At 38.0% G+C, this 20312-nt stretch overlaps 1 protein-coding gene across 1 annotated transcript; it reads right to left on the minus strand.

Annotated features, from left to right (window-relative positions):
- Positions 1–919: 919 nt before the first annotated feature.
- On the minus strand, positions 920–19722 carry zgc:92360 (uncharacterized protein LOC436988 homolog). Its single transcript, XM_047364536.1, has 11 exons — positions 19257–19722; positions 16749–16879; positions 12119–12210; positions 10742–10824; positions 10545–10657; positions 9198–9344; positions 7252–7335; positions 6998–7060; positions 5573–5644; positions 3848–4079; positions 920–2259 (listed from the first exon to the last, which is right to left on the minus strand). Exons 1-11 carry the CDS (start codon positions 19366–19368, stop codon positions 2231–2233), a joined length of 1158 nt encoding a protein of 385 aa, XP_047220492.1. The 5' UTR covers positions 19369–19722; the 3' UTR covers positions 920–2230.
- Positions 19723–20312: the final 590 nt, after the last annotated feature.

The following is a 20312-nucleotide window of genomic DNA, read 5'->3' on the forward strand; positions in this document are numbered from 1 at the left end:
GAAAATTTCAGACCCCTCCATGATTTTTCAGTGGGAGAACTTGCAAAGTCACAGGGTGTTCAAATATTTATTTTCCTCGCTGTATATGCACGCTCATTATTGTTTGGTAAAATAAAATTTGTCTTGGCAAGTTGAAGAGAAACTATCTTTGAAACAGTTTTGTATCAACAAGCCTCCGGCATACATTTAGGTAAACATTTGACCACAGTTCTTATCAGAAATAGAAAATAAACATGGACGGAGAGGGTGCTGTTAAAGGAGCACCAGCTCCAAAATTGGAACATTTAACAATGACTGAAATTTGGAGCCACTCACATAGACAAATCAAATGTTTTCAAAGACACACTTTTATAGTGAGATGCCAGAAAAAACAAATTGTGTGTTTGAATGAGTCAAAGTGATGCTTTCAACTTTAATAACCCTGTACCAATGGTTAAGCATGGGGGTGGTGGCATCATACTGATTATTTTGCTGAAGGTGGTACAGGTACATCACTCAAAGTGGGGGAACTTTAAATGTCACCACAAATTAAAACATAAACGGCTGAAACCGGGGGACAATTAGATCACAATGATCCAAAACAATCAATAAACTGGGTTTAGAAGAGATAAACCAAGCTAACATTAAACTGTCCTGACTTCAGCCCAATTAAATATTTAATATGCATAAAACCCATATTAATGCGAGTAGTCATTGTCACTCTAAACATCACAAGCGTTCTGGTAATACATGGATAAAAAAATTACATAGTAAAAGTAAACTGATTTGAATGCCATTCCAACTAGTTTTGCTGACTGTATTTCAATTAAAGTAGTTTATTCAAAGAACTTGTAAGCCCAAACTGTTTAAACAATTATTCTATGAATATAAATACACAGGTTGTACACAGAAGCCCTGAAAAAAAATGGGAAAAAAACAATTTTCTACAACAGATTTTTATTAGTTAAAATTATTTGCCAGTTTGCAATGGTAAAACAAGAAAATACCTTTAATAAAAAGCAAAATATTAACATGAAAGGGGTACATTTTCACAACTACAATTAAAGGGTTACAGTCACAGTAAAAAGAAAGGACATCCTTGTTGAATTCTAGGGTTGTATGTATTTTGTATTTATGTGCTGCTTTTGATGTCTAGTTAGTTCTTCACAATTTCTTTCCATTTTGGTTTTATTTTTGTTCAAAAATAGCATGGTGGAATCTGGTGAGTGTACACTTGAAATTAGATTTAGGTTTTTTTAGAACCTAGCAAGAAGCAGCTCATTTATACAAATTATACAAAAACCTAAAATTTACAGCGGGTGGGGTTTCTTTTTAGCCTGACTCTAGTTGTTATATAAATTTGTAAAGATTTTTAGTTTTGTAGAGTTGTACCATATGAAGGTGCTACTAAATGATAAGTACTTTTTTTGTAAGAGTACTTAAAAAAGCATGCGTCTTATTAAATTAAAAAGTAACAGAAATTCAGAACATTAGAGAATATAAGATGTATATATATTAAGAAGCTGCTAAAAGCTTAGAATGTGATGATTGTTTTTCTTTCTCTAAAGTGTTGTATCATTTTGACCTATATTAACATTGCAGTAAAGACATTTTCCTCCTGTAACTTGCTGTATAGAATATTAAACCTTGTAACCAAAGGAGCTAAGTAAAACCCAGTCACATTAATATTCAAGCATGTGGTTCTCCCAAAAGCTTAGATCATAGTGTTTCCCATAACCAGCAGTAAAAAATGAATCACAAACTCAATACATATATACTTGGGCAGAAATATCTAATAAAATTGGAATAGGGCATCTAGTACAATCTAAATATATATAAAAAACTGTTACAGCATTACATGCATGAAATTAATTAATTTCACTTAACAGATTATTGTTTCATGAAGGCTTTACCTCTTAAAATGTAAGTCGCTTTGCACACAAAATGTTGCATGTTATTATTCAATATGAGTAGTAGCCACAAGTATTAAAGACAGAAAAAAAGTTTTGTTGAGATTTAGTTTAAATAACAAGGTTGTTGTAAGAAAGAAACTTTTACAATACAAGGCAAAATGAAAAATCGGTTTCTGAAATTAATGTGTAATTTATCCTATCTGACAGTGCTTTGATATAATTGTCCTAAGTTTTAACCTGAAGTCCATACTTTTGGGATTATGCAACCAGCTCTGGCTTGCTGTCAAACTGTTGATGGGAGTAGAGGGGAGGAGAAGGTCCCAAAGGCCTCTGATCTGTCAGTGTCGGTGCTTTAACAAGGCCTCCACTTGAACACAAACATAAATCCAAAGTTAGTAAATATATTCAAACTCAGTTTAGGAAAAAAACTAACTACGTCATCATCAATTCAAGCATTTTAGATATAATTAGAAGATACATTTTTGTAAATCACATGACTTTCTTATGTCAAAAAAGCAGCAAACTTAACACTTTATAAATGAGTTATATTTGGACTTCGTTTCTAAACATCACTGCTAACATAAAAGGTCTAGGAAGCCATTCCATTTTGGATATCAAACTGTTTGTGCTACTTAAATGAGTCCCAATCCCTAGCAAGCCCTTCAAATTTACCTTATCAAGACAATAATAAAAAACAATTAATACAATGGAGACACATCAGAATGTAGTGGTTGATTTCCCACCTCCTGTTTTTAGAAGCTTTGACTGTGTCAATAACAATTTTGGAGAAAAAAACCCAACTATAATATAAATAGTTAGAATAACAGCATTAAAAATACATATTCTATTGCTCTTAGTTTATATTACAAGGAGATGCAATGTCCTGCCACATGACTGAGATTGTTACTGTACAACACAGTTTTACTCATATTTTAAAAACAAAGACAACAATGATTAGGGATTTTACATTTTACACTTTCTTTAGAATCTTATATTCCAGATTAGTGTGGTTAGTACAGCACATTTTGCATTACAAAAGCAGCAGTGTAGTTCCTAAAAAATGTAGATCATTACAATGAATCTGATATTTCAGTAATATTCAATATGTTCCATGGCAGACAGAGGTTGAAGGCTAAAACGTATTAAACTAAGCAGCTTTTTGGTATACTGTCTAGCCTTATTTACTTTAAGTCTTGCTCTCGCTCACTTTTTAGCAGCATGAATATACCGCAGAGATGTCTCAACATGTCATGGATAATACAGTTTTCTTTTTAAACAGCTTCATACATCTCTACGCTTCCTCATTTTTCAACACCTGACTGATCCTGAAAATAGCTCATTTTTTGTCATCTTCCCTTTGAGTGTCCTTACCTTTATTCAGGTCATGATATTGAGTTCCTAAAACAAAAGACTCATCGCAATAAGTTAACTTCACCTTTTGCCATTTCATTTTCAGAACTTGTCTGGAAATGTTTTGGTTCCATGACTGATTGTACTGTGGCATAACAGAACCAGACTGCCAACTTTTATACTATAGCCACTGTATATTCCTGATGGAAATTTATATTTCTATCCCATTCTAGTAGCAGTTAACAACTACATCTTTCTCAATAGTAAGTATACTATTTTTGGTTAAAACCACGCTTAAATTATTCTCAAGTTTTTAGCTGCAGGTTAGCTATTTTTCAGAAAATGTTTGTCTAGATTCAGGAATAGCAGTTAAAAAATACAGGCCAGTCAGTAAAAAAGTCTCACTTTAATGCAAAATAAACTACAGACAGTAAATGTGATTATAGTTGGTTAAATAACTATATAAGTATTCTATAGTCTAAGAAGACTGGGGAATTATCTCTACTTCTGTTCTCTGTTCGTAATAAGTAATGTAGACAAAAGGGGTAACGTAAAATTCCTTGTAGATAATACGAAATAAACATTCCATATTGCAGAATACTTACTTGTGTAGTCCTGAGGGGACATCTGAGCACTCATAACATCACTGAAGTGTTTCAGCCAGTCCTGTTGGTCACTCTCTGTCTCACAAGTAAACAGGAAGCACCGCTCGGGTGTGTCTATTGTGATGCCCTGTTGCCAAGCGCCATTGCAGTGGGTCCCAGCCGGTAAGCCAAGAGAGACGCTGTAACCGTTGTCCCTGTTCCCCAAGAATACTTCACCTTTGGCAAAGGCATCCTTCAACCACAGGCAGAATAAAAGAAATTGGCAGTCATTATAGAAAACACTCTTCATCCTGTTGTATAATCCAGTGTGTATTACTAAAGGACTATACTGTACATTTTGATGATTTCATCAATAAACTAATTAGGCTTTATTTTTTAATCTCTGCTTGGTTATTTACACAATAAAAGTGAATAAATTATAAAAGGGTTTTTAGTTCCTAGCAATGCTTAATGGGAACTTAAACTAAGATGACAGTATTGAACAAGCAAAAAGGTGTCTATAAATGACAGCATCTATTAGAAGCTAAATTCTCCTTTGTATGTAATCTTTTGGCAAGCCTTTATTCTTAAGAGTACATTGTATGCATAATTCTTTTAGTGAAGTCGTCAGATCACATTGCATTGAGTAGCTTTCTCCAAATATTGCAGTACACTAAATTTAACAAGAGTTCCTCTATTTGTAATGCCTAAAATTTTCTTGTCCAAGACTCGGGGTTAAGATGAACTTTTCTGTCTCTCACCATCTATGATTATTGCACTGCTTTATTGACCTGTTACAAAATTTACAATGTTTTCTTGGACCATGTGAGGTTAGCCTCGACTACAGCAATGTAAGCTGTCTCATCTTAAAGACGAGCTGAAGGGTCTAAGTGGGTTATACTTGACAAGCAACTCAAAATGTATCTTGGCCCAAGACCATGTAGTGCTTTATAGGCTAATAGCCTAGTTTGAAAATCTTTCCTATTACAAACAGGGAGCCAGTGTAGTCATTTAGGAACTGGTTTTTAAAAAACTGAATTTTAAAAAGTCTTATATTTAAGGAAACCCAACTGATTCCATCGAGTCACTGACTTGCAGCAATCACTCCTCTTGGATGAGCATGAACTGCCTTTTCAATACATTTTTGAAATGGTAGTTCAGGCTGTGTGTGGTTAAATCCTGCAAGATGTGTCTTGCAAGAATGCTAAGAACACACTCACATTCTGCAGCTGCAGGATGTATTTTATTTAAACAAAAAATTTTCTTTGGTAGATTTCAACCTGCTTTAGTATGATTTTGTCCAGGTTCTTACAGCAAAATGCAGGGGGGAGAAAAAGTACCGCAGCAACACACCCCTCCCCCGTTTTCTAAACAGGTTGCAGTAAAAAAGCACCTTCAAATCCTGTTTTACAGCCACTGGTCTACCACACAGTAGCGTGACATCACCTCTGTTCAGTATGTATATATATATAATTAAGGAAAACTCACAGCAGGAAGGCTAGAAAAAAACCCATTTTACATGTTTTTATGTTATATTATATTATGATTCTTAAAGACACAACAGAATCTACTCAAAATGCTATTGCCAGGTCAAAGCCTTACAGAAAAACTCAAATAGGAAATCAGCCACAAAATTGTGATAAGTGGCTCTCTAAGATTATAATCGCTCACTTTTTATGCCTGTAAATAAACATGTTTGTGTGTGTGCGTGTGTGTGTGTGTGTGTGTGTGTACAGATTGGTATACCAATGGATCTTTGAAGTACATCAGTCGTCTCTGATCCAGTGTGAACCAACGTTTCTTGAAGCCTTCTGTTTGCTATGTAGATGAACAGGGAAACGAATCCAGAAATAGAATCAGTAACACAGAAAGAAAGCAGCATTGTGCTTGTATCAATATCATTGTCTATTTTAAACTGAAGCATCTGTTCAAGAATGTGCTGGCTGGTTTAAATAACCTAGAAGACATGTTCTAGGACTTACAGTTCTTTATATAGACATTTTGTCAAACCATCAGTAGGTGAACAGTGACATAGGAAAGCCTTTACATTGCAGTTTTTCCAGATCACAACTATAAAAACCATAAATAACCATGGACAAATTCCAGCCAAAAGATTTAAAAACTGATTGCTCCCTTCTCATTTTGCCAATGGGCTCATGCCAAAACACTTCTTTAATCTGTGAATTAATGCAAATCTAACACAATCAACTTAAAGTAGCAAGTTAGGTAGGTATTTCTTCTGTCTGCCTAACAGAGATTAAACTGACAGTCTATGCTTGAATGACGGCAGAACAGGATGGGTCACACAGACTCAGGTGGTTTAATAGCTTTCTTTGAAGGAGCCCCTGTCTGAATCCTGTGTGTGAACGCAGCTTTAGGTATATCTAACATTACAGCATTGGTACATTTCTGCATGATTACACACATCTTTACAAGTGTTTCTTTGTGTATTTGTACAATGGATGTCTGCCTCCTGTGTTTGTATTCGAACGAATTAGGTCATTTCTCAGAAGCAAGACTTTCATTTCCTCACACTGCCTGACAGATGCACAGACGGAGGAAAGTTGGTCAGTGGCTAATCTCAGCTGCCTGCTAACCTGTCAGACAGAAGTTAAAATCAGTTACACTGACGGCTAAGGTAGTTTGCCATTTAGCTCTGCTGTTTTCATTTAAAGAAAGGTGAGCACGAGCCAGAATAACAGGAGGCATAAGCGCTGTGTTTATTTTGTTAGATACTGATCCTGAAGGCAGACAGACTGACACTGTCTAATTCATCCGAGTTCTGGCAAGCATAACAAATTGGACACAGTTTAATTGAAGTTTCCAGTTTATCTGGTGTAATTGGGAGGATTAGATAACAAACAGACCTCAAACTTAAACAAAAATGTAAGCTGATAGGCTTTGGAAAATAGAACAGGTTGTTTCTATTGTAACAAAATCATTACGGAAGAATTCAGACGAGTGTTTTTAGAAAATAAATGTAAAAGTAGGAAAGAAATTTTAAAATCTATTTTTGCAGTTTTTTTGAAATGCTGACATCTGTTTGAAATTGTAAAAGGCATTTATTGAACTAAGAAAAACAGTGAAGTAAATAAGCCATGGGTGGAAGACTTTCAGCATAGGAAAGGAAGAACTGTGCTGGTACAGACAAGTACTAATAGCTTTACTTACCCGTGGACCTGTTTTTTCCATGTATCCTTCCTTCAGAAAGTTCCGAGTAAGTTTGGGTATGAGCTGAAAAATTATTATAAAGTTAGTTTCTCAATGCTGTAAACAAATGAGCAGTTGTCCAACAAAATCCCAGTTTTATGGGCAGTATGTTAAAAGGTTATGTCTTGCATATTTATAAAAGGAAATTAAAAAAGGATAAATAAATAAATGCAAACGCATAATTTGAACAGATTAATGTGTTTGTATTTGTCTACCTCAGAATCAGTTGCACCAGGAAAGGCCACTTTTAGATAATGAAGCTGAACTGAACGAATTGAATTAAACCAGTCAACAATTTCCTAAAATAAAAAAAAAGAAGTGAAAACATAAACAGTAAATCAAGAATTTTTATTCAGCAGACAATTTAAAGCACACAATTCCACATAGTATATTTTACATTTAGGGAAAAAGATTCCTTTTGGTTTCATCTGACCTTCTTTCTTTGCCATGTCTGATACATGGATTTTGGCAAACTACAAACAGAACTTTTCATGCCATTCTTCCAATAATAGCTTTCTTTTTGCCACGTTTCCATAAACGGGAGATTTTTAGAATGGACAACTAATAGTTGTCTTATAAAGAGATTCACCCACCTGAGCCTTTTATCTCTGAAGCTCATCCAGTTTGCATGGGGTTATTGGTGTTTCTCTGATTTAAGCTCTTCTTGCTCTGCCGGACACCTACTGAATATCTTTGTAGGTTTGTAGTAGTGCCTTGGTTTCAGGATGAATTACACACATATGGACTGCTAAATAATTAAGTTGGGGCATCAAATTGAAATAGACACTTTTCAGATTTGGGCTGCACGGTGGTGCAGTTGGTAGCACTGTTGCCTTGCAGCAAGAAGGTCCAGGGTTCGATTCCTGGCCTGGGGTCTTTCTGCATGGAGTTTGCATGTTCTCCCCATGCATGCTTGGGTTCTCACCAGGTACTCCGGCTTCCTCCCACAGTCCAAAGACATGTCTGTTAGGTTAATTGGTAACTCTAAATTGCCCCTTAGGTGTATGAATGAGTGTTTGTGTGTTGCCCTGCGATGGACTGGCGACCTGTCCAGGCTGTACCCCGCCTCTCGCCCATAGACTGCTGGAGATAGGCACCAGCTTCCCTGCGACCCACTATGGAATAAGCGGTAGAAAATGACTGACTTTTCAGATTTTTATTTTTTATGAAATTTTATTAACTGGAATCATTTTCGCTCCACTTTACAGCTATGTACTACTTTATATTTGTGTTTGATATAAAATTTTAAACAAATATATTTTATGATTGTAAATGTGGCAAAATGTGAAAACGTCATCCCCAAGATTTTGTTGCTGAATATTTTGGCATTTTTTAGGAGAGCGTTTGCAAACATATCCCAGGGTTCACTTTATGCAAGTTTTTAAGGAGCTCACATGAATTTGCCTACAATGATTTTGGAATTTATTTTTGAGAGGATCATTTCTTATATTACCTGGTAAGGCCACATGGACCCATGTCATAATGGGGCTGCCACAAATAACAGCCAGTTTATCGGCAGTCTAAATCGGTAAAACAACAATGTGGGGCACGTGCACACAAACATTAGATACCAGTGCTATTTAATGTAATCAATGCAACTGAATAAAACATAATCAACCACCTATCCAGAACCAATGTGAAAAATGTTTCATGCAAGCTCCAATGACCTTGATGTAATTACAGTTTAAGGTGAAACAAAATTACTTACATGAAAAGGTTAACAGAGAGCTTGGTGTACTATTTCTCTAAATATTCTTGCCATCTTGTTCCTCAATAACACTCCTTTGAGTGAGTCAGTGAAGCAACCCTATGAATCTCCATCAATATATTGACTCTAATGTGAATTTGCTGCAAACTCCCTACTCCCAGATGACAGACAGCAACAAATAAATCTCATGCAAACATGGAACTGCTCAATATATTTTATTGTGTTTATGGATGACAGAGAATGATGGATGTGATGCTTGAATGTGATCTGATAATGGATTCCACTGGGAGGCAAAGACTAATACAAATGGTTTGGTAAAGGCTCACAGCCTCTCCCAGAACAACACAATCTACAGTAGATAGTTATAGAACACCAATATCTTTATAAGACAGATAAAAAACAAATTAAATAACACTTTACACTGCACAAATCAAGCTTCTGTTTTACACTTACCTTGCTATTCTCGTGATAGACAAAGATATTTCGGGTGCTGTAGTCTTTGAGGTAGGTGATCTGGAGGCCGTTGGGATTTCCTATCTTCTCTGGCTGGAATGTTGCATTAATAGAGTCCACCTTAATCACTGCTTTGGGCTCCTTAGCCTAGCCACAGGAGGACAGAGTTATTTAAAATCTAAATGTAGACTCATGGTTTGCTCAATAATGCTATATGTAAATTCATGTAAATTCGTAATACATTCAGGTTTAAAGAGTATAAGTTTGACAATATGACTGTTAAATATAATATCTACTGTTACTAAGAGAGACACTTTTTATTACAGAAGACACTGAAAGGAGAGGGTAAGTCAACATGTACTTAGATGATTGCAAATATCAGCTTGATGTCACTACAATCTGCACACTATATGATTACTCAAATTGCTGTTGTTTACTGCAATGGTTCTCAACAGTGTTACTGTTGAAAACCATGCTTAGTGTTTCCACTGTTGGTCTTGAGTTGGCATTAGAGGTACGAAGAGGAAGCTTTACTATGACTTATCGTCAAGATAAATATGAATGAGTCATTCGGTGTGTCTTTCCTGGACAACACCAATCACGTCGGTACTGCTGCAAGAGTCATATTTAAACAGTTTTGTATGCCAAAGATAGTAATACAGGGTCTGCAATTATCTGCTTAGTTGTGTTTCTCTCCTAGACAGAGGTACTGCTGTCACTAACCCTGTTTACTTTACTTTACTGTTAGACCAGTGCAGCTGTGTTTTTGTGTCCTTGCTCAACCCTTCATTGCTTGTGGCAAATCATACTGTGCCTGGATTGGGCTGGAGTTGTTTTCATGTTAATGAGGTTAATTTCTTTCCCCTGTGAGGGATTGCTGCAAAGACATTTACTCAATAAAACATGGTGAACTTCCTTCAATAGAAAACCTTTTACTATTTGGCATTATTAAGAGTATTTGACAGCACTGATTTAGAACTAGGATTATGCTGGAATGTATGTTATGAATAAGAATCATACTGTAAGTTTTTTCTATAATGATTTGATTTTATATTTCTGGATATGAACTGCTTCTGTTTGTCTTGTAACGCAAGAGACAATTGGCACTAAACAGGAAAACTAAACTGAATTGAATTAATTTAAACTGAATTTATTTGTGAGTTTGTGAGACAAAACCCTAAATGAAACAGAATTAATTTGCGATATACTTATTATCTTTAATATCTATTGCATTTAGAGTGTTTGTATTGTGGCTGCAAGTGTATGCAGACTAGATTTAAACACGTGTTGTAAGCTTGTGTTTTTTTCAGTATTTATTGGACTGAGTTCTGATTAACAGCTACTTACGTCATATTTGATGTAGTACTTCAGAGTGCCATCTCTTTCAGAAAGGACAAATCGTCTGCTAAGAAACTGCCCGTTGTCTCGCCCCCTTTTCATTAACACACCCTCTTTCATTCCTGCAGAATACAAGCAAACGTTACTCAAGAGCAAGAACTATTTACAGTACATGTGGGCATTTGTGTGTGAATCTGTGTGTTCACCTGATTCATATCTTACGTTTTCCCCAGGTTTGGAAAACTCTTTTCTCTCATACTTTGCTCTAATCCACTGCTCTCTCAGCGCTCTGAACAAACACAAATAAAATGGAAGCTGAAAGAAAGCTAATATATTAAGCAACAAGATGTTGTTCTAAATGTTTTTTTCAGTTATTAATTAAGTCAGTGTCATTTTTTGATATTATACTGTGACTGTAAAGTGGAAAGAAAATGATACATGATAAAAATTGATTAAACTTTTTTACAAATAAAAATCTGAAAAGTGCTGTATACATATGTATTTAGTTCCCCTGAGTCAATAATTTGTATAACCACCTTTCTCTCTCATTATTGCAAGTCATTTGGGGTTACCCTCTTCCAGTTTTGCACATCTAAACTGACAAATTCTCCCTGATCTCTGAAAAAAAGCATAACATGAGTCCAGTCAGATTGGCTGTAGAGCATCTGTGAACAGCAATTTTCAAGTCCTATCCAAAACCTCCGGCTGAATTTAGGTCTGGGGGACCACTGCCTTAATCCCAAGTCTTTTGCAGTCTAATTTGTTTTCATGTACGACATTGTATTTTGTTCAGTTGAGCTCTTAAAAGTTTCCCTCTCCTATCTGAAGAATAGCATCACCGCAGCATGATGCTGCTGCCACCATGCATCACCTCAGGGATGGCATATTTAGGCAGAGGTGTTTGTTTTCTGTACAAACAATGTTTCATTTTGGTCCCATGTGACCACCTTCTTTTCCATGTTTTCTGTGCTCCCTACATGGCTTGGGGCAAACTTTAAACAGTACTTCTTGTAGTTTTCTTTTCACCAATAATTATTAATACTCTTCTTGCCAGACCTGTCAGTTTAGTTGGACGCCTACATATTGCTATGTTCACATTTGTGCCAAAACTCTTTCCATTTTCAGTGTATTGGCCAGTGCTTTGTGAGGTGTTAAAGGCTTGGGAAAATGTTTTATAACCAAAATCTGCTTTGAACTTACCTACAACTTCATCACTCATCTGTTGCTGATCCTGGTTGCCCTGCATTTTATTTATGGGTGTCATATTAAAAGGGGACTAAACGCATATGCAAGCAACATGTTTTCCATTTGTAATTTTTTAAACTATGTATGCTTTTCTTTCCACTTCACTTCATTATTTATTACTTTTTGTTTTTCTGTCATATAAAATCCCAATATTGTTTTTTAATTTTGCAGGTTTACTGTGAAAAACTATAGTAGGTATGAAAACTTTTGCCAAACAAGAAGATCATTCATGTCAAGCCAAGCACACAACTTTCATATACATTTTGGATAAAATTACACATTTCAAAAATATGCACTGTAACATGGGATGTGTTGTATGTGAAACTGTGGTTACTTACTGACAGTCCTTATGGGTTGGTTTGTAGTAGTACACTGGAACAGCTGCCTCAAACTTTTTCTTCATTAGCTCATTTCCATTCTCAGCCATGAACTATGACACACACAAACACACACACACACACACACACACACACACACACACACACACACACACACACACACACACACACACACACAATACAAAAAAAAAACCATATTAAAGCATGAATGATGCCTTGTACGTGGATGAACAATAGCCAGAGGACACATCCTTAGGCAAAATAAATTACAACTTTTGACTACATACATTCTCCCTAAGAGAACATTTCTTTGAGCATAAAAAACAAGTGAGGCGAGTTTTTATGTATGCTTTCAAATATCTAGATCATCATTTAGAAAATGAATATAATCAAGGAGAGACTATATAAGTATATATCCAATAAATATGGCATTTTAAGTATTGCATAAGAAGAAATGTTTATGAAGCTCCAGTATAATGTGAAAATATTAATTGTCACAGCATGGGCTCTGGAACCCAGCTCCTCGAGAGAGGTTGGACTCTCTTCTACTTAGCCGTCTCATGTTGGGGTTTACCCCGGTGAATGAGAGGGTTGCATCCCTGCGCCTTTGAGTCGGAGACTGGTTTCTGACTGTTGTTTTGCCCTACGGGCTTAGCATTGGTGCAGAGTACCCAGCCTTCTTGGCATCTCTGTCGGGGTTGCTGGATAGTACCCCTTTCGGGGACTCCATCATTCTGCTGGGGGACCTAAACGATGTGGGAAACGACAGTGACACCTGGAGGGGCTTGATTGGGTGGAATGGCCTCCCCGATCTGAACCCAAGAGGTGTTTCATTATTGGACTTCTGTGCCAGTCCATAATAAACACCATGTTTAAGCTTGCGTTCATCAGTGCACTTGGCACCAGGAGACCCTAGGCATGAGGACAATGATTGATTTTGTAGTCATGTCTTCGGACCTTCGGCTGTATGTCATGGACATTCGGGTGAAGAGAGGGGCTGAGCTGTCCACCAATCACCACTTGGCATTGAGTTGGATCCGCTGGAATAGGAGGAAGTCGGACAGACTTGGCCGGCCTAAGCACAAGTGTTGGTCCTGCTGGGATCGTCTGGTGGAACGCTCGGCCAGGGATGTATTCAACTCCCACCTTTGGGAGAGCTTTTACAAGAGGTTGGAGACATAGAGTCCGAGTGGACCGTGTTCTCCGCCTCTGTTGTTGATTCCCCCGTAGCTGTGGCCGTAAGGTCTGCGGCGCCTGTCGCAGATAAATCCCCAAACCCGGTGGTGGACACCGGCAGTAAAGGATGCTGTCAAGCTGAAGGAGTCCTATCGGTTGTGGTTGGCTTGTGGGACTCCTGAGGTGGCTGATGGGTACCATGAGGCCAGGTGTGCCGTGACCTAGGCTGTGGCACAGGCAAAAACTCGGGCCTGGGAGGAGTTTGGTGAGGCCATGGAGAAGGAGTACCTTGGTCAGCCTCGAAGCAATTTTGGCAAACTGTCCAGCGCTTCAGGGGAGGGAAGCAGTTCTTCTCTGGTGGAAGCAGAGACTGGGGACTTGGAGTTGGACTCTTTCATCTCCCAGGCTGAAGTCACTGTGGTGGTTAAAAAGGTAGACGGTGGCAAGGGTTTGGGGGTGGATGAGATCTGTTCTGAGTATCTCAAGTCTCTGTAAGTTGTGGGGCTGTCGTGGTTGACACGCCTCTTGGAGGAGCTGATCTTTATCCCAGCAGCTTCACACTCGGCCGCGAACTGCCCCAGTACATGCTGCAGGTCTTGGCTAGAGGGGGCCAGCAGCACTGTCCCTGACCGCCATTGCATGGCGGTCAGGGACAGTGCCTCTGGACTGGCAGACAGGGATCATGGTCTCTCTTCATAAGAAGGGCGACCATACGATGTGTTCCAGCTAGTCAAACCTCAGCTTCAGGAGGACCAGTGTGGTTTTCATACCGGTGGAACACTGGATCACCTCTACACCCTCTACAGGGTGCTCAGGGGTTAATGGGAGTTTGTCCAATCGGTCCACATTTGTTTTGTGGACCTGGAGAAGGCATTCGACTGTGTACCTCGTGGTGCCCTGTGGGGGGTAATCCAGGAGTACGGAGTGGGGGGCCCTTTATTAGGGGCCATCTGGTCTCTGAACAAGCAGAGCAGGAGTTTGGTCTGCATTGCCGGCACTAAGTCGGACTTGTTCTCGGTGCATGCTGGACTCCGGCAGGGCTGCCCTTTGTCACCGGTCCTGTTCATAACTTTTATGGATAGGATTTCTAGGTGCAGCCAAGGGCTGGAGGGGGTCTGGTTTAGGGATCAGTGTTCCTGCTGGCCCCCTCTAGCCAAGACCTGCAGCATGTACTGGGGCAGTTCGCGGCCGAGTGTGAAGCTGCTGGGATAAAGATCAGCTCCTCCAAGTTCGAGGCCATGGTTCTCGACCGGAAAAGGGTGGCTTGTCTTAAGTGGAGGAGTTCAAGTATCTCATGGTCTTGTTCATGAGTGAGGGAAGAATGGAGCGGGAGATCAACAGACAGATCAGTGCGGCTGCCGTAGTTATGGGGACACTGTGACGGTCCGTTGTGGTGAAGAGAGCTGAGATGAAAAGCGAAGCTCTTGATCAGTCGGTCTACGTTTCTACCCTCACCTATGGCCATGAACTTTGGGTCATGATCGACGGAACAAAATCCCAGATACAAGTGGCTGAAATGAGCTTCTTCTGCAGGGTGGCCGGGGACTCCCTTAGAGATAGGGTGAGGAGCCCGCCATCTGGGAGGAGTTTGGAGTAGAGCCGCTGCTCCTCCACATTGAGAGGAGTCAGTTGAGGTGGCTCGGGCATCTGTATCAGATGCGACTCCAGCTGACTGTTAGTCTATTAGAGTTTTATTGTTATTTACCATACCCAAAGTGTTTTAGCCATGTGTGAACACAAAGAGAATGTTTGTTTTGATAGGCAATAATGTTGCGTGGCATGCACTCTCTACAAGATCTTCCTCGCTAAATATTTTGTCTTTCTGTATAACTAGACAGCCTGTTCCAAGAAAAGTCCCCTCTTCCTGCTGGGCAGGATGAAAGCTGTTATTTTAATAAAATTTAACATTTACAACAAGTGGGCTCCTTAAAACATGCACTAGGTACATTTTTTGTCACAAATTTTTAAATACTCAGCCTGAGTCCTTTTCTCTGGCTTGTTAAGATTTTAGAAAAAATATTAAATATACGTTTATACACAAGATTAGCCAGGTGTGATTTTCAAACAACCAGACTGAAAATAACTTGAAGTGAAAGCACACTAACAACATTTTCGGTCTCATAACATAACTCTCTCAAGTGTATGCATCCTTCCAAGAAAGTTGAAGTAATTAAAAGGATACTTTGGATTTGTTTAAACGAGGTTATAATAATAGTTTACTTCCCTGTAATAGACAGATAAAATACCGCAGTGAGTTTGCAGTAATGTGAAAAAATCCTCAAAAAGCAGTGCAAGGCCAACAACTAGCCAGACAGACCAAAGTTTTAGCTGATTTTAACTATTTGTAACAGTAACGACAATGTTAATATCCATTGAATATAAGGTTATATTACAGTATTAGAATATATTAACCGTATTTGACCAGTGTAACTTTGGTGCAAAAACTTTTGCCCCTTTGTCATTAGTACCCACTCAGTGCAGTTCGTCTCAGGTCAGTACTAATCTACATGGTTTGGTTTGTTTCCATTACAATTGAGTATCACCCCAATGTGGGCCAATTAGTGATCAACAGTTCACTGAAGTCGTTTTTTCAGCACGTAAGCAAGCAGGTACTGAAAATAGTAACCGTTACTAATGGAAAAGCCTAAAAAGCCCAAACCACGCTGAACAGTGACTAATGGAAAAGGGGCAATTTTTACAGCAGACATTGATCAGCTAAAAAAACTGCGTCAAATTACATAACACTATCACAACAGTGAAAGTGTAAATAGTTAATAACTGCTAATATAGCATTACATTCCATAGATATAAAAAATTAGCATTTGAGTTTGAAACTGTTGAAATCAGCTAAAACGACTGACTAGCTTTTAGCCTTCCACCCCTTTCTAAAAACTCACTGTGGAATTCCATCTTTGTACAACAGGTAATAGAACCATTACTGATAATAACCAGTGGAATTTTTATAAATCTGTGAAATTGCCCCCCTAAGTCCCACCCAGCTGGGAAATTTGGAAAAGCCAAGTATTTACAAAGTAAATGGAGTTCTGTGGATGTATTCATCATGGAAGCAGTCATAAAACAGAATGTTGTTGTACTGGAAAATGAAAAGAATGGAGCAACAAAGCTAATACTTTGTGAGGCTAGTGAAATGAAAGTGAAATTTAAGTGAATTTGTGGTTAGAGCTTTTTGGTGCATAACATTAACCAAATCAATAACTTGGTTCTAAATGGCTCTGATAAGTTTGGAAAGGGGAAAAAAAATACAGTTTTATTGCAGAAATATGTGCATTGTTTTGGTCTCAACTTTATCTACATTTGCCTCTAATTTGTGATGCATGTGATTCTTATAAATTTGCCTCCTCATTATTCCACTTTTTCACAAATTGTTTTTTTTTCTTCCAAAAACTATAATAAAACTATGAAATCCTGGGAGTTGCTGGCTTTGGCCTCTCACCTGCAGCTCGTGGTCCTCCCAGTGGGACAATCTCAGGGATTTGACTTTGCTGATTTCAGGGATGTTGCGGTGGATCCCAGAACATTCCAGACAGATGAACACTCCTAGGGAGCATGAACCCCAACCAGGATCTGTACCAGGGAAGATAGTGTAATTAAAATGAGTATGGCAATTCAAGCACCAGAATATAGGCCCTGTGCTAGATGTATGAAAGCAGAAAATAGACAAAAGGTGAACCCTTGAGTGCAAGATGTAAGGACTAAACATTATGGTAAATTAATAATTTAATTCCCATTGTTTACATTTTTGTTGCTGGGAATCAGTGTTGTTTGATGCTTTAAATATGTTTATTTCAAAACAGAATTTCAGGATGCAGAAAAAGCAATTATTTAGACTTAAAAAGCCAAATTAATGCCACTGTATTAGGTGTTAATAGCATAAAGAATCACATGACTTGTAATTAGCAATTAATTTACTGGAAACAGACAAGCCATTTTAGTACAACAGAAACCATTATCATCAGTGTTAATAATTCAAGAGCCTTTTGGTATTATGTGCTATGCTAGACATCAAATCAAAGCAGTAGATATGTGAGAAAACAAAAATGTAATTGATAAAAGCTTTAAATCCACAGGCCTATCTTTAACCGTAAACCTCACCTAGAGCAATGCCCCACATTACATGAAATCTCGCAGATTCGTTTGTCTATCCTTTTCCACTCTGAGCCAAAAGATTTGAGAATTCATTTCATTGTTCTGACTACAGCAATCTTGTCTTTCCAACAACCACTCAAAGGCTTGCCAGTAAACTGAGCTAGTGTGTGAAAGAATGTTCTGGTGTTATCAGATCAAATTATTGATGTCAGAGCAGGAAGAACATTGTTTTAATTTTCCAAACAGTCACAGGCAGATTCCACTTTGAATGTAGCTGGTTGGTTAATAGTCATACCTGGCTGCTTCCTAAATCAAAGTTTCAGTATAAAAGCTGAATAAACATGAGCTAATTTCCACAATGCATTCAGAGTGACAAAGAAGAAAAGAAGAATAAGAGCCTAAACCTGACCAGAAAGGTTGATTCTTGGAGGAGGAAAGTTAAACTTTGAGTATTAAACCACATCAAGTCAAACAACACCCTTACAGATCCTCAAGAATGATCTGACAAATAAACTCTGAGATGCAATGATAGTCTGGTTGTGACATAACCTCCTAGGCACAGATGTACTGACTTTCTGGTTTTGAGTTGCTTGAAAATTACCATGGTTACTGTGGAATAGTATAATAGATATCTCTCCCCTAGAAATGCACAGCTTTTTTAGCTGGTACAAAACAACACATTTAAATCAATGGATCACTACAGTACAAGTTAAGCTCAATAAAATATCACCAAAAAGATTGTTTATTTCAGTATTCCATTTCAAAAAGTAAAACTTATTATTTCTCTTCATTGTGATGATAATCGCTGACAGTTAAAGAAGACTCAAAATTCAGGTTTTCAGAAAATCTGAATATTACAGAAGGCCAGTAAGTTATTATTTTTTTAAATACAGAAACTGCAGACTTTGCAGTTATCCAGCTGTCATTGAGTCCACAATGACGGTACAAAAGGGCTTTGCAAAAGAAGCTGGGTGTTCACCCAACATTGTATCCGGGCATAAAGAACGCTGAATAGAAAGAAAACGCATAGTAAAAAAAGGTGCAAAAGGAACAGGGACAACCGCAGTAGGGTGCTATTAAATAAACCTTGTCTTTAACAGCTCAGCAGTGCCACAAGCTAATCCACACAATGTCACACTGCACTGAGTAGCAATTTATGCAAAAGGACCTCTGACCCAGTACTCAGTGCATATATTGTGCAGTACATGGATGTACATTTCAGTAAGCTAACAATGTTGAATTAAAAATGTTTTTATTTTTCTTATGCAGTATTCCATCACATCACTCTTTGTTTATTTGATCTATTTATTAGTTAGTTTCATAAGAGTTTTGGATTTGAATTGCCGCCCAAAGATTATTGGTGGCCCTGATCTGTACACTCCTAACATTTCTTTGGGTGGTCACTGTTTTTTTAGCAAACGTGTTTAGATTTTCTTTGCTATTCCAAATACAACCTATCAATAAACTTGTGTCAAAACAGATAAAAAAAAAAAACATCCTGCTTTTTCATGCTCAGTTGAAAAAGGGTGTGTAGCACAAGTCCTACACTGCCCTTCACTCAAGCATGTGAGGACTTGTTCGAGATTCATGGTTTCTTCTCTTGGATCCTCCACGTAGCATTCACCCAACAGAACAAGGCCCCTACAGTTACACCTGGGTTATCTCCTGAAAGTAAAAAGCCCCTCCTCCGGAATCCCTAACTTTGTCTCATATTTTCAGATAAGAATGACACCAATCTAAAAGATTGTTCAAAAAAAAAAAAAACTTGAGCAGCTGTGATTGTTCTATGCAAATCTATTACCATCTAAAATTGGTACAGGAAACGCGTAACGTTATGTTAATTTCTTTAACCTACCCCGTGAGCCACAGTCTGCACAGGCGTCATTTCCCGGCTTTTGTAGAATCTCTTTCAGTGCTCGGATTGCTCTTTCATTTGTCGACATTTCAGCGTATAGGCCCCTTATCATCCGCGCGCAATGACAAAGACAGAGAAAGCGAGCAAAAGAGCAAATAAGAGAGAGAGGGAAACGTATAAGGCAAAAGTATGTCTACTTGTGTTCCACCCTCCCACCTTGGGGTGCGGACAAGTCCGCACAGGTAGGCCAATGTGTGGCCACACAGCACAAACAATATGCCTCCAGCTAAAGGCAAATTAGCGCTTCTTTGTCCAGTAACACGGTGAAAAAAGCATGGTCCAAATTGTGCTCCTTTCAAGTAATCCTTTGTCCTTAATGAGAGCCGCGATCAAATTGCACACTTTTGTCGGACTGTATGAGCTGAGATGAGGGAGGTAGATGCGACACTAGGAAGTGAAGTGCAGAGGTTGTTTCAATATGATGTTCCGCATATCGCACCAGCGCTTAGCACACCTATGCAAATGTTATGCTTTTTACCCGTGAGTTTGCGTGTTTAATACAGTTGAATAAAAAATAAAATGCAATAATTACCAATCAAAAATAACTGCTACTCATTAAGTACAGCTCTGTAAGGAGTAAGTCCAGTTTGCTGGACATAAGAAAATATAACAGGATGTAGTTAAAATAGGCAATACAGTCACTTATAAGAACTACCAGAGGCACATTTTGCCATTCATTCATTCTTCAGTTCTACATTTAGAAATGTGAGAAAATAATATTCAATAGGTGTTTATGGGATATTTAAATAAGAGACACCAATACTCGGTTAAGTGTTGCAAATGTATTTAAAATTAGGAATGTCACAAGCCAGATATATCCAGTTCACCTTTACATTTTATACAATTTGATATTACAATGATTAGGCATAGTGTGTGCATCTGTGTGCATTTATGTATCAATTTGGATAAAAAAGTAAGTTTTCAAAGCATCTATAATGCTGCAAACGTGATATTATAAATGGATGCCATGAATAGTGAACATTCATTGTCAAATTC

The sequence above is a fragment of the Girardinichthys multiradiatus genome, chromosome 5, assembly GCF_021462225.1.
Source record: "Girardinichthys multiradiatus isolate DD_20200921_A chromosome 5, DD_fGirMul_XY1, whole genome shotgun sequence".
Taxonomy (NCBI): Eukaryota; Metazoa; Chordata; class Actinopteri; order Cyprinodontiformes; family Goodeidae; genus Girardinichthys; species Girardinichthys multiradiatus.